Raw genomic sequence first — 17,858 nt, 5'->3', positions numbered from 1 at the left:
GGCGGAAGTCCGCGCGTTTGACTTCGCCACCCTTACTATCGTCTCATTGGTCGTCGCCATGTTACGCCGCCAATTTCAAATACCTTTAACGCTTCTTATCGAACAATTTTTCTTTCGCGAATATTTTTCTTTTCTTCTCTTCCATTTTTCTTTTTACGATATATCTAAATACATTTTTATTTATTACATTTCCATTTCTAAACGTAGATTATTATTAATTTTTTTGCTTTATCCTTAACCGAACTTTAATTAACGTATTTACGATCGACTTTACAATCGCACACGTTGTAATTCGAGGAAAAAAATGGAATTCGTGGAAATTCATACTCATCGCTTATTATAGATTTTCTCTTGAACAATATAATATAAGATTAAACGGATAGATATTAAGGATGAAATTATTCGCACGTTAAAATGTCGTTCCTCCGATGGGATTCTTCGAAGAATTCTTGGATTCTTGTAAATTATGCAACGCGATAAATTTCTAAATAAGTTTTATCGAAATAAAATTCGTCCAAATTTGTGAGCGTGCGCTCGGTCGAACGAGCAAAGCATGATTATTCTCACTGAATAGTTTATTTTCGGAAAATCGAAAATAAATTTCGCCATTCCAACTATCATTGATCGTTTTGCTCCGGAGTCCCGAACAAGTGGTAAACACGTTCTTTATATCTAAATACAGCGTACTGTATTTATTGTTAACAGCTAAAAATAATGTTCGATATAAAAAGGATAAAAAAGAGAAAGAAAAAAAAAAAAAGAAAAGAAAATGGCCGAACCGGTGAACACGAAGGCTGTTATTTAGTGTGTTTTATCGCGAGTATTACGAGCAACGTTCTCGACTGAAAAAGCAGAGACGTTTTATCTATCGAACGAAAAGAAATGCCATGATACTGCGACATACGTAAAACGCTATCATTTCGATCGATAGCTCTTTAAATAAATTTCTAGAAGAATATGATAATTATTTATCACTATCAATCTAAAAAGGAAGTAGATGAAAGATTTTCTAAAATGATTCACGATGTACGATCTGTTTTTTTTTTTTTTCATTTCCTTCTTTTGATCTAAATATATCCTTCCTCCTACCGGTATATAATTAATCACACGATAATAATAATAATAATAATAATAATAATAATAATATAATATGAATAACGCTGAATAACAGTTTTCCAAACATTTATTCATTGTAAATACATTATTTGTTTGTGCCTTATCTCTTTTTGAAAAATTAAGGTTTAAATAAAATCGAGTAGAAGGCAATCTCGACCATTGTGATTATTATCTCTTAATGTACTTAACAATGCATCCATAATTTTTGGGTTTATAGCATGGCAGAAACGAAATATTTGATCTTAAAAAAATCCATTGACAATGAAAAGAGAGAAATTAATTATTAAGGGGATCGATCGACCTTTGCAAATTGAATTACAATGATAAGAAACAAATTCGAAATTGTTCCGGTGTACTCAAACGAAACCGCAGAAGAGCTTCGAGTTGATACTACGAATAACTTAAATTCGAATCGTGTTGGATCGTTTTTATAAATTCATTTTTCTATTTATTTAACGATCCTTCTTATCGCGAGATAGTTATTGATATATTTACTTAATAATAATAATAATAATAATAATAATAATAATAATCATTATAGTAATAATAATAATAATAATTCTACAACGAAATTCGTTAAACTGAAATCCCTCTGTAACGTTTCATTGAACTTCAATAGAAGACTTACATCTTTTATTTTGCCTAAACGTAGATATTACGTAACACGCGAGATTATCAATTTCCATTGTTAAAAACTGAAAATTTTGATATGATAGGAAAGCTTTCCATTGAAATCCGGCATTGTTTTCTTTTTTTACAAGACCACGCAAAATACGTAGTAGGAAACACGCTCAACGACGTTCGTAGACGTTCGCGATCATGATTAAAATTTATGTAATGTATATTCCTGTCTATGCATAGATTTATCTTCATTTTTCTTTACTATTCCATATTTCTTTACTCCATTGCAATTTTAAGGCATACTTCCAAAAACGCGATTACGATCATAAAAGGTGCACTGATTTTATTTTTTAATGCATAACGCAGCGAAGTCCGATAAAACTTATTCCACCAATGGGAGAAGTATCAGCATTCACGGTTTATTTTTATTTTGTTTTGTTTCTACATCTCTCCCCCCCTTTCTCTCTCTCTCTCTGTATTTTTTCCGTTTTCCTTTGCGATCCGTAATCTCGTTCTTTAATTAATTAATTGTTGCTCCCGCGGAGAAGTTCCTAGAAGATCGGTGTAGCGCGTTACATTTCATTTACTTTCGTATTCTAAATATGATATTTTTCATTGAACAAAATAAAACGTGTTAGCGTGCATAATTTCGCACAAAAAGAGAGAAGAATTCCGTGGTAAATGGTATTTCCTTTTCTTCGTCTCTCTTTATCGTTAACATTTAATACGATTAACGTTATATATCATCATGTGATATATACACAAATATAAATATATTTTTTTTTTGTTCATTTTTGTTCTGCCTTTTTTTCTTTTTTTTTTCTCTTTTTTCTTTTGCTATTTTTTTTTTCTTTTTTTTTCTTCTTTTTTTTTTTTTTCTCTTTTTTTTTATATATACGCATACGTTTTTATACGAACGTACATAGTTATTATATTTATATTTATGTACGCGAACATTAAATTGATTATTTCTAGGAACTTCTCGTGCCACGCATGTATTGCTTTCACGAATTTGACATACTTCATTGTGCCTACTCTCTCTCCGCACTTTTCTTTACCGATTGAAACTCTTTATATATGTATATTGTTTCTGCTTATATTTATGGTCCCTACAAAAAATACATTACATCTATAAGCAGTTTACATTGTGACGATAATACATACATATGATGTATATATACATATACACATACATACATGCATGATATACATACATATATATATATATTTATATATACATTATAACATAACATTTTTAGATTTAAATTTTATTACTATAGTAAATCCTATCTAATACTTGATCGTATTTATTTTTCTTTCGCTATTTTATAATTTTAATCCAGATTACTGCCGCGCTTGGGAATGTTACGTACACACTACGGTCTCTTGACAAGAAAATTCAAGACTAAAAACATAATTGTAGTAATTAAATATATAACAATATAATAGCGATAAGAGTAATCGTAATAGTAGTAGTAATAGTAATAGTAATAGTAGTAGTAGTAGTAGTAGTAGTAGTAATAGTAGTAGTAGTACTAATTTTAGCGAGTAGTATCGGTATTAATAGTTATCGCAGTTTATCTGTCGATAGCATGGGTGTATATTGACGTTAACAGGATATTAATTAAAAGAGAATCATTCAATTAAAACGCTTCGTTAATATCATCGACGAAAAAACATAACAAACTACGTGTCATCGTGAGAAGAGAGAACAAAGTAAAAAGATAGAGACAATATAGTGGGAGAATAATTAAAAAAATAATCATTCAAAAATAAAATTCTTACAAAAGTACTTAAGTAACGTAAGATTCGTTATACTTATTATTATCGTAGCCGTGCAAGTTTCGTTCGATGCATCTTCATTCAGAAATGTAAGAAACGTCGAAGCAACACGACCGCGACTTCGAGCTCGTAAAAATGGCTCGTAATCGCACGGTATTTATATCTATCTCTTTCTCCCTCTCTCTCTCTCTCTTTCTCTAACTATAATTTTATGTACAATTGCAAGTATCCGAAGTGGAGATCCCTTCTCCGTTTCCTTCGGCGTGTAAGTTGAACTGAGTTTGATTTGCCATTTATTTATGTATATGTACTTAGATTTTCTTTCTCTTTTTTTTTTTCTTTTTCCTCCTCTATCCCTCAATCTTCTTCTTCTTCTTCTTCGTCTTCTTCTTCTTCTTCTTCTATTCACAGCACTTCTTTGTTACGATCTACGGGCGTTCGTCAAAGTCTACCGCTCGGAAGAAATTTATATCACAAAGTTATATAGGTGTATATATATATATATATATATATATATATATATATATAATATATAATATATATATTATATATAAGTGCATCGCAATAACGTAGTCATTAAAGAGATCATCGCTGTTTCGAAAAAACGATGCGAACGGTCGGCTTTGAGGAATCGTTTTACATCAAACGTGAAAATTGCCTCTAAAATATAGTAGCGTGTATACTACACTTTGAAAAATTGACAGTGACGGACCAAACAGCAAGAGTGATGATACCGTGATAAATACACGTGTGAAAACGCGAACGTAAGTAATTTGCATAAAGTTTACATTTGCGGCAACGCAGGGTTTTTTTTTGAATTTCTTTAATATTATCGAGAGACTACGTTTTTCTATATATAGAAAAGCACGTTAAATCATTTTTCTTTCTTCTTTTTTTTTTTTTTTTCTTTTTCTATTTCTTTGTTAACAGTTGTTGTCAGACGTAAAATACTATTTCGCGAAAGGATTTACGTCGAACAGATAAGAAAGTTGAAAATATCGAAAATAAAAACTTAAAATCAATTGATCGTACTTTCTTCATAAGCTAAGGCAAAATTTTTCCTGGCTTCGAGGAGATATATATATTCTTAACACTCGTTTTTTATTATTTTTTTTTTTTCCCCGTTTCATGTTATATTCTGAATTAAATTAAAAGTGCCCTTACTCTCTATAGAATTTCATTCCTGAGTGAGTTTATATAGTTTCTTTCTAGTTTTTATTTATTTATTTTTTTTCTTTGTTCTTCCTTCTCCTTCCTCATCATTATCGTCATCGTCATCGTTATCGTCTTCATCCTCATCTTTTATACATCGAAATTGATTCGAGAGGCTTTCAGGTACAAAACTAGTAGCATCCTCGTTACGAGCAAGCTAATTGCATCGAAGCCAAAAACTTATCGGAGACATTAAGGTCCCATAGATTGATATTGAAATCCGATCGATCCTCAATCCATACGTACGGAAAATGATATAGATTTTGGTTGCTTGGAAGCGTCTTTCGCATTCTACGAAATATCTTATCGAAAAGAAGAGAAAAGAAAAGAAAAGAAACGAAACGAAACGAAACGAAAGGAAGAAAGAAATCGTACGTTAGTTTTCGACGAAAGCCATTTTTCCGCAAGTGATATTACTTTGAGATTCTATAAAATAGATTTACTTAAGAAGCCGAAGAAACAATCATCGGAGATCACGTGCCGCTCTTTTCAAAGCGTGGGATTATGATCGTGTGTATAATATATCTATTAGAAAGGATAAGATAAAACTCTACTACACCATTCAATTGTATCCTATTGATTCAACTATGATTTTCGTCATTTTACTCTTCGCTATTTCTAAATTGACTACTTTTTTTGTGAGAAAGCCTAAAATCTAGTTATAAAATAAATCTCAGCTCTTGATCTGCGGATAATAATGTTTAAATATATAGATCATTAGTTTCGTTAACTTAGTTAATTATATTTAACTTTAAGTTTTGTCTAGTCTTGTAGTTCTTAAGGCAGGATTTTTATATTTACAATTTCGTCTTCGCGTTGGCCTTTTGTTTTACATAGCAGTCGCGATAAAGGCTCGTTTCTTGACAACTTGTACCAAAGACGATGACAAATTCCATCGTTTCTCCGTGTACTTAATCTTTAGCCTTATCTTGTGCTATCGTTTCGTATAATGTATCATTTAGAGTAAAAACAGTATAGATTCAGCCACACAATAACGGTACAGTCTCGAACTGCACTCTTTAAATGAGTCGTACAACCTATCATTAATCTATTTACACATCGCAATGCCATAAAAATGTACACTTACTGATATCATCTTCTTATAATAGCTAAACCATTTCATCGAAATCTGTGACAAATTATTGCGGAAGATAAACAGCATTCTTTCTTCTTCAAATGCAAGAGTTTAATATTTCATAGCTACGTATGCATTTTATGTGAAATATACGAATACATAGAAAACTAATCCGATATATATAAGTGTATACATATATATATATATATATATACTTATATTTATATGTACATATATATGTACGTATATATATATATATATATATATATATATATATATTTTTCTATCGAGTTCGAGCGCGATGATCACGCTAACAGAAAAATATTGACTGCAAGTTCTTTCTATCCCGTTTATAATAATTTCTTCGAAACATATTCACGAGCACCGAAAGTCACATTTATTCATTCATTATTTATCGAGTGCGACAGTCGTATACATAAGTTCTATGACTGTAAAGATTAGTGGGCGCTTCTCAACAATGAACACTTTATATTTACAATGAATTCTCTAATAATTTGTCACAAATTTTTTTATCACCAATTTGATAGATTTATTTTTATAGTTCCTAGTCCGAAATAAACATTAAACATTCTGATCACGACTTTCTGATTTACCAATCGAAGGCTTCGTATCTACTTCCTGTTCACGAGTGGCGAATTGTGTTTGCCTCGTATCTGGTACATCGACATCCATCATCATGTTTTTCAAACGATTCGCCGTTTCATTCGAGTCCTGCGTATGATTTGAAGATTCTGTTTCTTCGAGATTCGTCGACTTTGTAGGCTCCGTAGGCGAAGAAACCGAGGATGGCGTTAATCCATCGGAGCTCGGTGAGTTCACATCGCCATCCCCTAAATTATGTTGATGAGGTTTTTCCTCAAATACTATAATAAGGCAAGTACGATTCGATATACGCCGTACAGAGACGTCATATGCGATTAATAAGATTAACTTGAAAAAAATTACTTACATTTGTCGAGACTAATAATTGATCCTACGAATTCATTGACGGTGAAGGAAGGAGCCTGATCCTCCATTTGTCTTCTCCTTCTTACGAGCCACCAATCAACCAGAAACAATGCTAGTGCCAAGATTTTTATGCCAGCGCAAAGACCTACATACCTGTATAATACAACACATATTATATCCAAAAGTATTGTAAGGTAAACTTTCAAGGATGTATATATATATATACACTCTTACCTATATCTAAATTGTTCGATGTCGTACAAGAGACATCGGCCGCCTTTCTCGCCGCAAGTACTTTTCCACAATAAACACGTTGAATCTATTAAATTACCAAAAAGAATAGGCGCTGGTATATAACCAAACAGTCTGAAGATTACGAATTGCATACCAAGAGCGAATGATCGTTCTTCCTCCGATACAGATCTATAGCGTGATAGAAATAAACAGGTTTAAGGAATTTATGAACCGTTTGTTATATCGATTCGTAACTTACCTTAAAACTATCATCAACAAAGGCATTTGGGTTACAGCCACGATAAACGTCATGAAGAATAGAAGAATCAAAAAGGGAAATATCGTTCTGCAGGGTGAAGTACACGGACCAGCAGTCGCTACCGGTACTACGGTTACTTCCGCGAATTCTGGTGCTGCTGGTGGCAGCATAGTTAAATTACCGTGTATACCTGTGAACGACGATAGTCTCGCATCAATGTAAATTCTGAGATATCTTTTTTTTTTTTTTTTTCGAAATAATAAATAAGAAAATGTTCCTTTCTATCGACTTACATGCGCAATTCGTAAAATTAGATTTCGAACTGAAGGCTGTACATCCAGCGTGACAAGGACTGAAGTACGTCAGGCCGTTATTTCCACAGACCGGCTCAACGTCGGTCATTCGACATTCACAACCGAAGTTGCATGCGGCAGTGAGATTTACTTGGAAAGGTTCTGGACCTTTCGTGCTGCTGTTAAAGTACGGTATAGTGGTCCCGGCCATTTTCACGTTGTCGCAACCCAAGAAAAATAAGAGACCGTAACAAACCAAACATATTATGTTAGAGACAAGAACAAACTGGACCGCGCCTTTAGGCCTCAGTTCTAATCGTTTCAGCAAACATCCACCGAAGAAAATACCAATGCATGCACCCGGTATAGCTATCGAGCCGGTAAATATACTCGCTTGACTCTTCCCAAGACTGAACTGCGTTTCGAGATATTTCGGTAGAAAAACAACGAAGCCCGAGACGATCACCAATTCCATACAAGCACCCAAACAGGTCACCACGTATACGGGATTGCAAACGAGTCTCCACATGCTACGCGGAATATCTATGGAAAATAATCGATTATAAACCATATTTTACCCTATATATATTTATTATCTTCGTAATAGTCTATTTACCTTTCACATCTTTACCGTATCCAGTATCATCCAGTTTCTCCTTCTTCGGTTCCTTGGATTGCTCTTTCTCCTTCTGAGAAGTGGATTTGTTTTTCTCGATGATCCTTATTTTCTCTTTCTCGTGTTGCAATGTTTTGGGAAAACTAAAGAATGGTATTGCCACCATTATCAGTAGTAAACCGCAGAGTAAGAATCCGCCCCACCACATTCCGACCCACCGATGATCTCCAGGATCTAAATATAATTTGTTGAAACGATTCGATTCAGATAGAATGCAACCTGAAATAACATTTCACTTACCGATACTAATAATCGTTCCGGAGAAAGAGTCCATGTGGAATGACAGAAGATATGCCCCAAGAAGAAAACCTAATACTGGTCCAAAAGCCGCCATACTGTACATACATCCTAAAAAAATGAATGAAACGGATACGGTAGGTAGTCATCTTTTACGAAGGAAGGGATTGCTTAGACTGATAAATCAATTCCCATATGGCGAGGCTGGTTAGTTGAACGCTTACCGATGTACAAAGAAGCACTCTCTGGTCTCACATGATCGTCTATGTAAGTAGTACCGAGAGTAAATAGAGGAGAACCTCCGCAACCTAACAATAATTGAGCGAGCACAAAGAGCATAACAGGACCAGCATTTGATGGAGATCCTTGTATACAATTATCGCCTCTCAAATTGTTGTGCGGCGACGATAAACCCGATGACAAACGTCCTGTTAATAATAAAATTAACAATAAAAGGATTACAAATTCGAATTTTTCTATTTTTCTTGAATCCTTCTTTTCCCCCCTCCTATTAACTTACCGAGTCCCATGTCTTGTTCGCGCAACGAAACGCCACGGCAAATGTTATCCGAGCTCGAATTGTTCGAAGTCGTCGTTAAATTAGGCTCGGCGGTAAAATGCGGTACCATAAAGATCATCGATCCCAGTCCCATGATAACAGCACCTAAATTCGTTAATGTTATTGTAGAGACATTGATATGACATAACGGATTAAATTAACTAGAGCGAACGTAATTATCGTTAAGGCATTTACCAATGGCTATCCAAACAGGAATATGTCTGCGACTACCGAGATAGCTCACAAAGATGACAGTAATGACGTTGCCTATTTCGTACGAGCTGGCAATGAGGCCCGAGAGGCTGGACGGGATTTCAAACCTTTTTTCAATAGTTGTGATCACAGAATTGATATAACCAGAACTAAGTGCTTGTTGTAGAGTTACGAGGAATGAAAGGAGGAATACGAACACCTGTAATCGTACAACCATTCAAAATCAAATCAAATATATGCATATATATATATATATATATATATATATATATATATATATTTTTTTTTTTATTTCGTTGTTTATAACAATACCCATATGTATATATGTATATACGTATTGGTCGAAGAAAAATTTTCAACGTCGAAAACTTTGTTCTCTCAAGTAACTCGTCGCAACGTCTAGTAATATAAAAAGATTTTAATTCCGTAAGAGACGATGACTCACGACAAACTTGTGATGTACATCCACGTAGACCCGTTAAAAGAGACGAATTAACGAGTAACGGGTTGTGACTTAAAATAAGTCACGCCTAAACGATGATTCGTTCATGGAACGAATTACGATTACCAACCTTTATACCGGCGAATCTTTGAATGAAGGCCGGCCTACAGCTTAGAATTCCGCAGTCCTTCGAGTCTGGATTGAACGGTGGCGTTTGGGCCCTTTCTTTTTCGGTCCTACAAAGAAAAACAGAGGAGAAGAAGAAGAAAAAAAAAAGAAACAGAAAGAATAAAATCTCAAATCGGTTAGTAATTCTTTTCTCTCTTTACCTGTCCACCATGGAAGCACTGGGATTCCTGCTGTGACATTTGATGATAAAGTCTCTGGAAAAATATTTGAACGATCATGATCCGCATAAATCTATAAAGTTTCAATATATATTAACTTAAAGATGATAGTTTATATCAAAGCATGAAGAATTAATATTAAGTTTTAAGATAGTTTATATTACGCTCAAGTAATATCGATCGTTAACGATTATAACACATCATACCGTCTATACATGCGTATCAATGTATATTTTTTTTAAGTTCGTGCGTCATATCGTAAAGACAATGACGTAAATTCTTAGAATATGAAAGAACATTTAATAGATAAGAATTCGTAATAAAAGAGAAAATGAAGAAGACGCTGAAAGATACTTTTGGAGGATATCGGAATACGACCATTAACCTGATTTCCATCTAAGGAACTATTCTTTTGAATCGACCGAAAGGATTGGCGAAAGTATGCTTGGAACAATTAGATAAAAAATATTCTCCGCAAATCTATTCCGCACGCATATATATATATATATATATATGTATGTATGTACACACATACAAAAACACATGGCGAATACGTGTCAGGGTCGGCATCGTTTTACCGAGCAACACAAACGTAATGCTCGATGGTGTTGCCGTTATTGCTCCTATAGTTGTCTTACTTTCTACGATCCGGAAAGTCTTACGTCGCGATTCCGTCCCGTGCAAACATTTCGAAACGCTTTCGCAATGCTCTTACTTCGATGCCGCGTCATCGTCTCTCTTTCTTTCTTTTCTTTTTTTTTTTCCTTTTCTTTAGTCTTTATCCTTTCTATCTTTCTTTCGTTAGCCCACCGGAAAAGACTTTCTCGCATCACTGTCGTGACGCGAGTCCTCGATTACGCGTTCACGTTTCCTCATCTCATTTTCCATTTCGATCGAATTCACAGAATCTCTCTAATGGGAATTATTCAGTATCCATTTTCTCTCGATAAGAATTTATTAATCTGCACGCGATTAATAAATAAAATAAAATATCTTCCGATAGGTTTTTTTTTTTTCTTTTTATTTTCTCTCTTTCTTATCTACGAGAACTCTCAGAGTTTTGTAATCCACTTATATCAATTATAAATCGTTAATCACAGTATTAGTCATGACCCTTCGTGTTACGCTGTGGTTTAACATTTTGAATGAATACTGACGACAATGATATATGTATGTATGAACGATTAAACATTGTGGTTTACGCGTGAGTTGCTTGCGTAACGATCGCGTATTTACATGAACAAAAACAAATATAAAAGAGAGAGAGAGAGAGAGAGAGAAAGAAAAAATTGCACGCTCATATATGTAAACTCCTACGATTAACACGATATATTGTTGACGAAGTTTCTGACGTTTTATCACGAGAACGTGCTCGTATAAAATAGTAGAATTTTCTTCTAGCTTTAACATACTTGTATTTTAACAATTAATTTCACTCATTCTTTCTTTTTCGTGAATCATTTAATGCGATTTTCTTTTCCTCTTTTTTTTTTTTTCTTTTTCTTTTAAATACATTGTTAATCAATAAAGACGATCGTTGCGTGATACGATACATGAATAAAATAAAAATCAATTTGATGTACTCACCTATGATCCACAAGGCCGGAACTTGGATTTCTACTGTGACATCTTATTACGGTATCATGAGTCAGTCTGCTACCGCTTGGTTGCAAAGGATCCGCGTTTTCATCGGTTCCCGTGCCAGCACTTTCGGCGTACAGTCCTGTCATGGCATACATGCTCTCGTTCCGTCGATGTCCCGCGTGATAATTGCTACCGGACTCGGACCTGAAAGATATTTTTGCACTACGTTAATTGAAAATTAGCTTAAAGATAACGATATTCTCGTGATGTCACGATAGTGGACGTAATAACATTATTGCCCGAACTTATCGACGATCTATTTACGTAATAATTTTTATTTTAAGAGGAAAACTAAGGAAAAGAAAAAAAAAAAAGAAAAAGAAGATGCTTGAAAATTTACTAGACCTTCGTTGGTATCGATTACGTTGCGGAAACTAAAGAAAGGTGAATAGTCTATGGGACAGGACACCCTTTCTCGTTGGAATAGACTTGTCTGGTAAGACTTTAACCATGTTTCACATGGATCTCATGCAAGACTCCCTTCGACCAAAGGATCGTATTACCTCTGCTAGGGTAATAAGAGTATCCTAGTCTTCCAACAACGACGAAACTTTTTCTACGAGAAAATACGTATCCAGTTGACGATTTTCTAAACTCGCTATGAAACATCGTCACGTGCTTTCGTTTCTATTTCTTTTTTCTTATTTCTCTCATAAAGAATTGCATCGCGTGAAAGAAGAAGATGAAGAAGAAATAGAAGAAGGAGAAGAAATAAAAGAAGAAGAAGAAAAAGAAAACGTGATCACATAACCGAACGGAGGACGTAAGAGTTTGAGGCAAACGTTTTCTCATATGACTTTAAAATGTTCATTTCCTTTTTCTCAAAGTCGTTACATAAATCATAGAACAAATTCTAAGACGAATAGAACTCTAACCGGGAATGGACGATGACCTAAAAAAAGACATATGACCTAGGACGTACTCGGACGTCGGATCTTTGCTCCGACGAATATTCCAATCGAATGTAATTAAGCGGTGCCTTATTTGGATTAGCTTTATACGAACGAGCGATGAGAGTACGATATGATATTTATTTGCTGACAGGATATATATATATATATATATATATATATATATATATATATCGGAAATACTTTTTTCGTTTTATTTTTTTCCTTGGTATCGTTTTTTTAAATATGAGTGTCCGACTCAGCGAAATATTTGCGACGAAACAATTAATTTCTTTTGGTCGATGTATTAAAATAAAAAAAAAAAAAAAAAATAAAATAACAACAATAGTAATATAAAAAAAAGAATGAAGAAGAAGAAGAGAAAAAAAGAGATCAATTACTCTTTGGCACGAACGATTTAATGTTCAAAAAGCTTTACCGCCTATCGGAACGGAGTTATTTCGTATGTCAATCTTTTTACGATTCGTTTATTCGTAGATTCGTTAAAGTGAAATGCAACGGCATCGATCGATCGGATTAATGTTCGCACGGGCAAATTTGCGAAAAGTATTGTGCGTTTATTCGTTCGAATCGATTAAAAATAGCCGAGCAATGGTGTATAAAAAAATGGCCTTAGTTAGTAATAGTGGTAGTAGTAAAAGTAGTAGTTTTTTTCTATGGTTGCGCGCTCTAGGCATTCGTTAGAGATATCTTTCGATTATTCGAAATCACTTGGGCCACGCCCCCCTGGGGGGAGAGTAAAAGAGGGGAGAGACACGTCGTGTGTTCTCGTAAGGTTCTACAAATCTACGTCAAAAGGACTTTTTCCTTTCTTATTTTTTTTACCTTTTTTGTTTCTCTAATCGGCTATGGATTAGAAATAAAGGATTCATAGAATGTGTATATATTTATATGTATATGTATATATATATATATATAATCACCTTTTATGGCCAAAACCACCACCACTCTCGTTCCTTTTGTGGCCACTCTCGGAACGCTTGTGGCCAAAGGCACTGGATATGCTTTCGGCCCGTTTGTGACCGCTTTCAGATCGTTTGTGACCGATGAAGCCACCTCCGGATTCGGTTCGCTTGTGAGCGAACATGCTCGAACTTGAACCGTTCCTCTTGTGTCCACTGGTGGATGCCATTTTTTGTATCATCTATCGCCACTTTCCCCGACCACTTCCTTTTCCTCTTCCCTTATTCCTTTAAGTCGGTCCGACTATTACGAGTTCAACTGCATAGTGTTCTGGTGGTGCCTCTGACCTCTAAAAAAAAAAATTAATAATAATAATTAACGATGACGATGAATTATAATGAAAATAGAAAAAAAAAAAAAAAAAGAAAAAGAAAATAAAATATTTGTAAAATCGATCATTCAATGCGATAAAATTTGTGAATGAAATCAATCGATTTTTCGATCCAAGTCCAATGAAAATGTATGGAAGCGTGTAAACGTGAAAGTCGGTTACCGGATTTCTCAGCGATTACGTCTCCGCGTTACATGGCTTCATCGTCTAATGCGTGACATAATATTCGAAGCCTACGGTCATAGCTCTCTCTCTCTCTCTCTTTGTTATTGTTGTTGATGATGATGATGATGATGATGATGATGCCCCGAAGGCATCACGTTCATTTCGAGCGCGCCCGTGCGCGCGAAACTCTCTCGATTAACAACGCGTTTCCCTTATCTGCACAAATTTCCAACTAATCGAACTTAATAAATCCTCTCTTTAATTAATCGACAGAAAAATGGAAATCTATTAACCGTGAAAAATAGCTTCCTTTCTCTGAAAAATTACTTTCATATTTTTTTCTTTTCATTTCTTTTCATTTCTTTTCAAAAGGATTTTGAACTTCATTACGTACAGAAATTCAGAGTAACGATAAAAGTTCATATGAATTTTTCGATGATTATAAATCATTCTTTTTTTTTTTTTTTTATTTTTTTATTTAAGAAGCAAATAATATTGTAATTTTGATTGATAAATCTTTTCGACTTTCGAAGACTCATCGTATTTAAAAGGATGATATTTTCTTTTTCAATCTGGTGTCATCATCCAGATGGATGCAACGAAACGTATTTACGTACATACATAACGGACGAATCGTCTTACAGAAAGGTAAGACGTAGATATATGTATGTATATATATATATATTATATATATATATATATATATATATATATATATATATACATATATAGTGTACAACTAGATCGACACAGCTTTGTCCAACCGTGTGATCAATTGACATCTCTCTGGATCCAACGGTTCAACGAACCTGCCTCGGTAAGGTCAGGGCCGGTCGATAAACGTGGGCCCTAGAAATTGTATGAGCAGCTTGTTTTCCTTATCTTTTTCAATGAGATAACTAGAGATAACGCGTCTACCCTACACTATGTGTATGAGAGAGAGAGAGAGAGAGAGCGCATATGTGTGTTTGTATGCACAGTTTCCAAAAATTGTGTACTCAATTATAAACAGAGATATTACGATTCCGTGTCTCTTGCCTTTAATAAATGGCAATGATCATAACTCAACGAAACGAGATAAAAATCATTCTCATAAAAGTGATTCGAGAAGCGTAACGCAACGAAAGAGCAAAGGAGCAAAAAAGAGCGAATAAACGAAAGAGAGAGAGAGAGAGAGAGAGAGAGAGAGAGGAAGAAAGAGACAGATAGATACAATGAACTTTCTATTGAGAGCGATAAAAAATACAAATTAACGACATAGTTCTTCGCATTTCCGTTCGCCATTTTTCCTTTCTCTTCTTTATCTTCGTTTAAATTATATTTATTCTCTTTTATCAACGAGATAAATGCAATATGCATATTATCTCCTTGCTAGAGTTATCAATGGAAATGCATGGTAAACTAATAAATCTATTTGAAATAAATATTTTCTTCGAGAGTACGTACGAACGAACGAGCAAGCTGTCAATTAATATCATTGCATTTTTCCAAGAAATGTACCGAGGATCGAGTTGATTCCGAATCGACTTGCGCAAACGTTCCTGTTATGTAAAATTCGTTCTCTATAAAAACACAAACACAGACAACATACACATACACAGATACATACAATTTAGATATACTAGTCCTTGCGGATGTGTAACACGTCATGAGACGCAGTTCATTAATTAATTCGAGGCCAATTAAAGTTTCGAATAGACGCATACGATACCGACGATCTTTCGTCGTTGAAACTCGCGATTCTTGTCTTATCCTTAGTCGATTCTCATCAGCGCGATATCATTTTCTATAGTTCGATTATGCACGATCAATTATCTCTAAGAAGGAACGATTTCACGGATCCTACCTTCGAGTCCTTTATACAATTAATCTCATTCAAGAGAATCATCCTTAATAGCTTCCTACATTTGTTCTTAAATACAAAATAATATTATTTGTTTTATCGAACGAGGAAGCAACCGGTTTAAGCGCATATCTTTTTTTTAAACGTTATGTTCCGGTTCTATTATCGATCCCTAACGTCCTTGATTTTCTTCCAATGAAAAATTGAAGAAAAGCAAGGCTGACGAGTATAGAGGCTAATGTGTATTAGATAGCGCGAGTATGTGAGAGAAAACTACGACGTGGTTCAAAGTCAGGGAGACTCCTTATACGACGATTTCGCTATGTATTTATGAGATACATCCTGTACTTATCGCTAAGACCTGTCGATCGATCCGCAATACGACAAGTATTGCGACGAAAGACTTTTTTTTCCCGTATAAACATACGAGTAAGTAAGTCGGTCATATCTTTACGTCGTCGATCGAAAAATATTAAAGTTCGAGCATGTCGACTCAATCAAATTAACATTTTTATACTTCTTACCTTATAACTCATCGAACTTTTTTTTATATTTCCTTCTTCTTATTTCCATATATTATACCGATTAATTTCGATATATATAAATTCACGATACGATAAATTCATATGAAATGACGTAACGTGTTAAGTTCTTTCTCTGTATATTAATAAGAAAGTATTACCTATTGGAATAACCGAGCTCAAGGGGGAGAGAGAAAGAGAGAGAGAGAGAGAAAGAGAGGTTTTGTCGGTGAAAAATTTTGTAACATTATTTGAAAACGTAATTCACAGATGATCATTATGTAACGCGCATTTCATGCGAACGCGTATCTAATTTTAATTAACTATGTCTATACTTTCTCTTTTCGTAATTGACGTGTCGATCGATAGTTCAATCCTTTTACGAAAATTTGTCAAAAGAAATGTCTTTTCCCGATTAGAGAATTTCGATAACGCGTGATAACTTCGTTGGTCCGATGATAATAATTTTATAATAAACCGATTAAATCAATATTTTCACAACTGCTGAAGGGAAAAAGAGAATAAAGGATATTATAGATTGGAAATTTCTTCCCATTAATCACAAAATTATTTTAAATTATTATACGTGAAATTCCTGTGGATAAAAATTTTAAAGAACGAAACGCTATGATTTATATAATTGTATGTTACATCCATAAATTGATTTAATCGTGAAAAATGAAATAAACAAGATGTCCAACGAGATGTAACAAAACGTAACAGATATGTTGACTCGTGTAATGCATATTCGTCATCTTTTCGAAACTCGCCAAATATTTCGACGAATAGTTTCTAAAATCTTAGAGATGTAGGTATATGTTATAGAACGAGTAGCTCTAAACTCTCAGCTTCCTTGGATTATTCCAGAAAATACCGGCTGATCATCATCGTCGAAACGAGGACACTCTGAAATTATCCGGCGACTTAGAAACGCTAAGTCCAGCCGGAGGGTATCGTAGGGAAACTTATACGATATACTTAAAAAATCTTCGAATTGGATAAGAAGGAGGGGATATAGCGAGGGTATTTTCTCGAAAAAATTCTTCGAAGACAGAGAAGGATAAGCAGACAGAAGAAGGGGAAAGGGGGAGGGAGAGAGAAAATAAAAATAAAATTACAAGTGACTTGGAATCATCTCCAAGTGCTTTGGAAAATTTTCGAAAGATATTTTTTGTTTTATTTCTCCTATTTTGTTGAGTCATCAATCAGTTTCAAAGAAATGGTGGATACAATTAATCACTTAAATTCAATTTATTAGATCAGTATTTTATTAATTAATTCCAAGTATTTTGTAAAATTAATAGTCAATGCACACACAGACACAGACACACACACACACACAGACACACATATATAAATATTTTCAGTCGGTGTAAATAATTACATATTAATTGTTGCATCTGTTTTGCGTCTAAATTGGTATAGGATTACTGATATTCCATTAT

General features: G+C 34.1%; 1 protein-coding gene across 2 annotated transcripts in view; it reads right to left on the bottom strand.

The window, feature by feature from the left end:
• Positions 1-1,165: 1,165 nt before the first annotated feature.
• Positions 1,166-17,858, bottom strand: part of LOC124427170 (solute carrier organic anion transporter family member 5A1) — a 33,232-nt gene continuing 16,539 nt past the window's right edge. Inside the window, exons 2-15 of one of the 2 annotated variants that reach the window (XM_046969767.1) lie at positions 13,514-13,842; positions 11,623-11,823; positions 10,018-10,071; positions 9,819-9,924; positions 9,229-9,445; positions 8,995-9,138; positions 8,699-8,902; positions 8,478-8,585; positions 8,178-8,411; positions 7,562-8,104; positions 7,269-7,458; positions 7,010-7,198; positions 6,777-6,928; positions 1,166-6,690 (exon numbers count right to left, since the gene is read on the bottom strand). In XM_046969767.1, the coding sequence (XP_046825723.1) occupies positions 6,389-6,690; positions 6,777-6,928; positions 7,010-7,198; positions 7,269-7,458; positions 7,562-8,104; positions 8,178-8,411; positions 8,478-8,585; positions 8,699-8,902; positions 8,995-9,138; positions 9,229-9,445; positions 9,819-9,924; positions 10,018-10,071; positions 11,623-11,823; positions 13,514-13,734 (2,865 nt within the window). In that variant the 5' untranslated portion in view covers positions 13,735-13,842 and the 3' untranslated portion in view covers positions 1,166-6,388. The remainder of the gene's footprint in view (positions 6,691-6,776; positions 6,929-7,009; positions 7,199-7,268; positions 7,459-7,561; positions 8,105-8,177; positions 8,412-8,477; positions 8,586-8,698; positions 8,903-8,994; positions 9,139-9,228; positions 9,446-9,818; positions 9,925-10,017; positions 10,072-11,622; positions 11,824-13,513; positions 13,843-17,858) is intronic. The other variant, XM_046969768.1, reaches the window with a different exon arrangement.

The sequence above is a fragment of the Vespa crabro genome, chromosome 9, assembly GCF_910589235.1.
Source record: "Vespa crabro chromosome 9, iyVesCrab1.2, whole genome shotgun sequence".
In the NCBI taxonomy this organism is placed as follows: domain Eukaryota; kingdom Metazoa; phylum Arthropoda; class Insecta; order Hymenoptera; family Vespidae; genus Vespa; species Vespa crabro.
The sequence above is the reverse complement of the archived record's forward strand: the minus strand, read 5'-3'. Positions and strand labels throughout refer to the sequence as shown.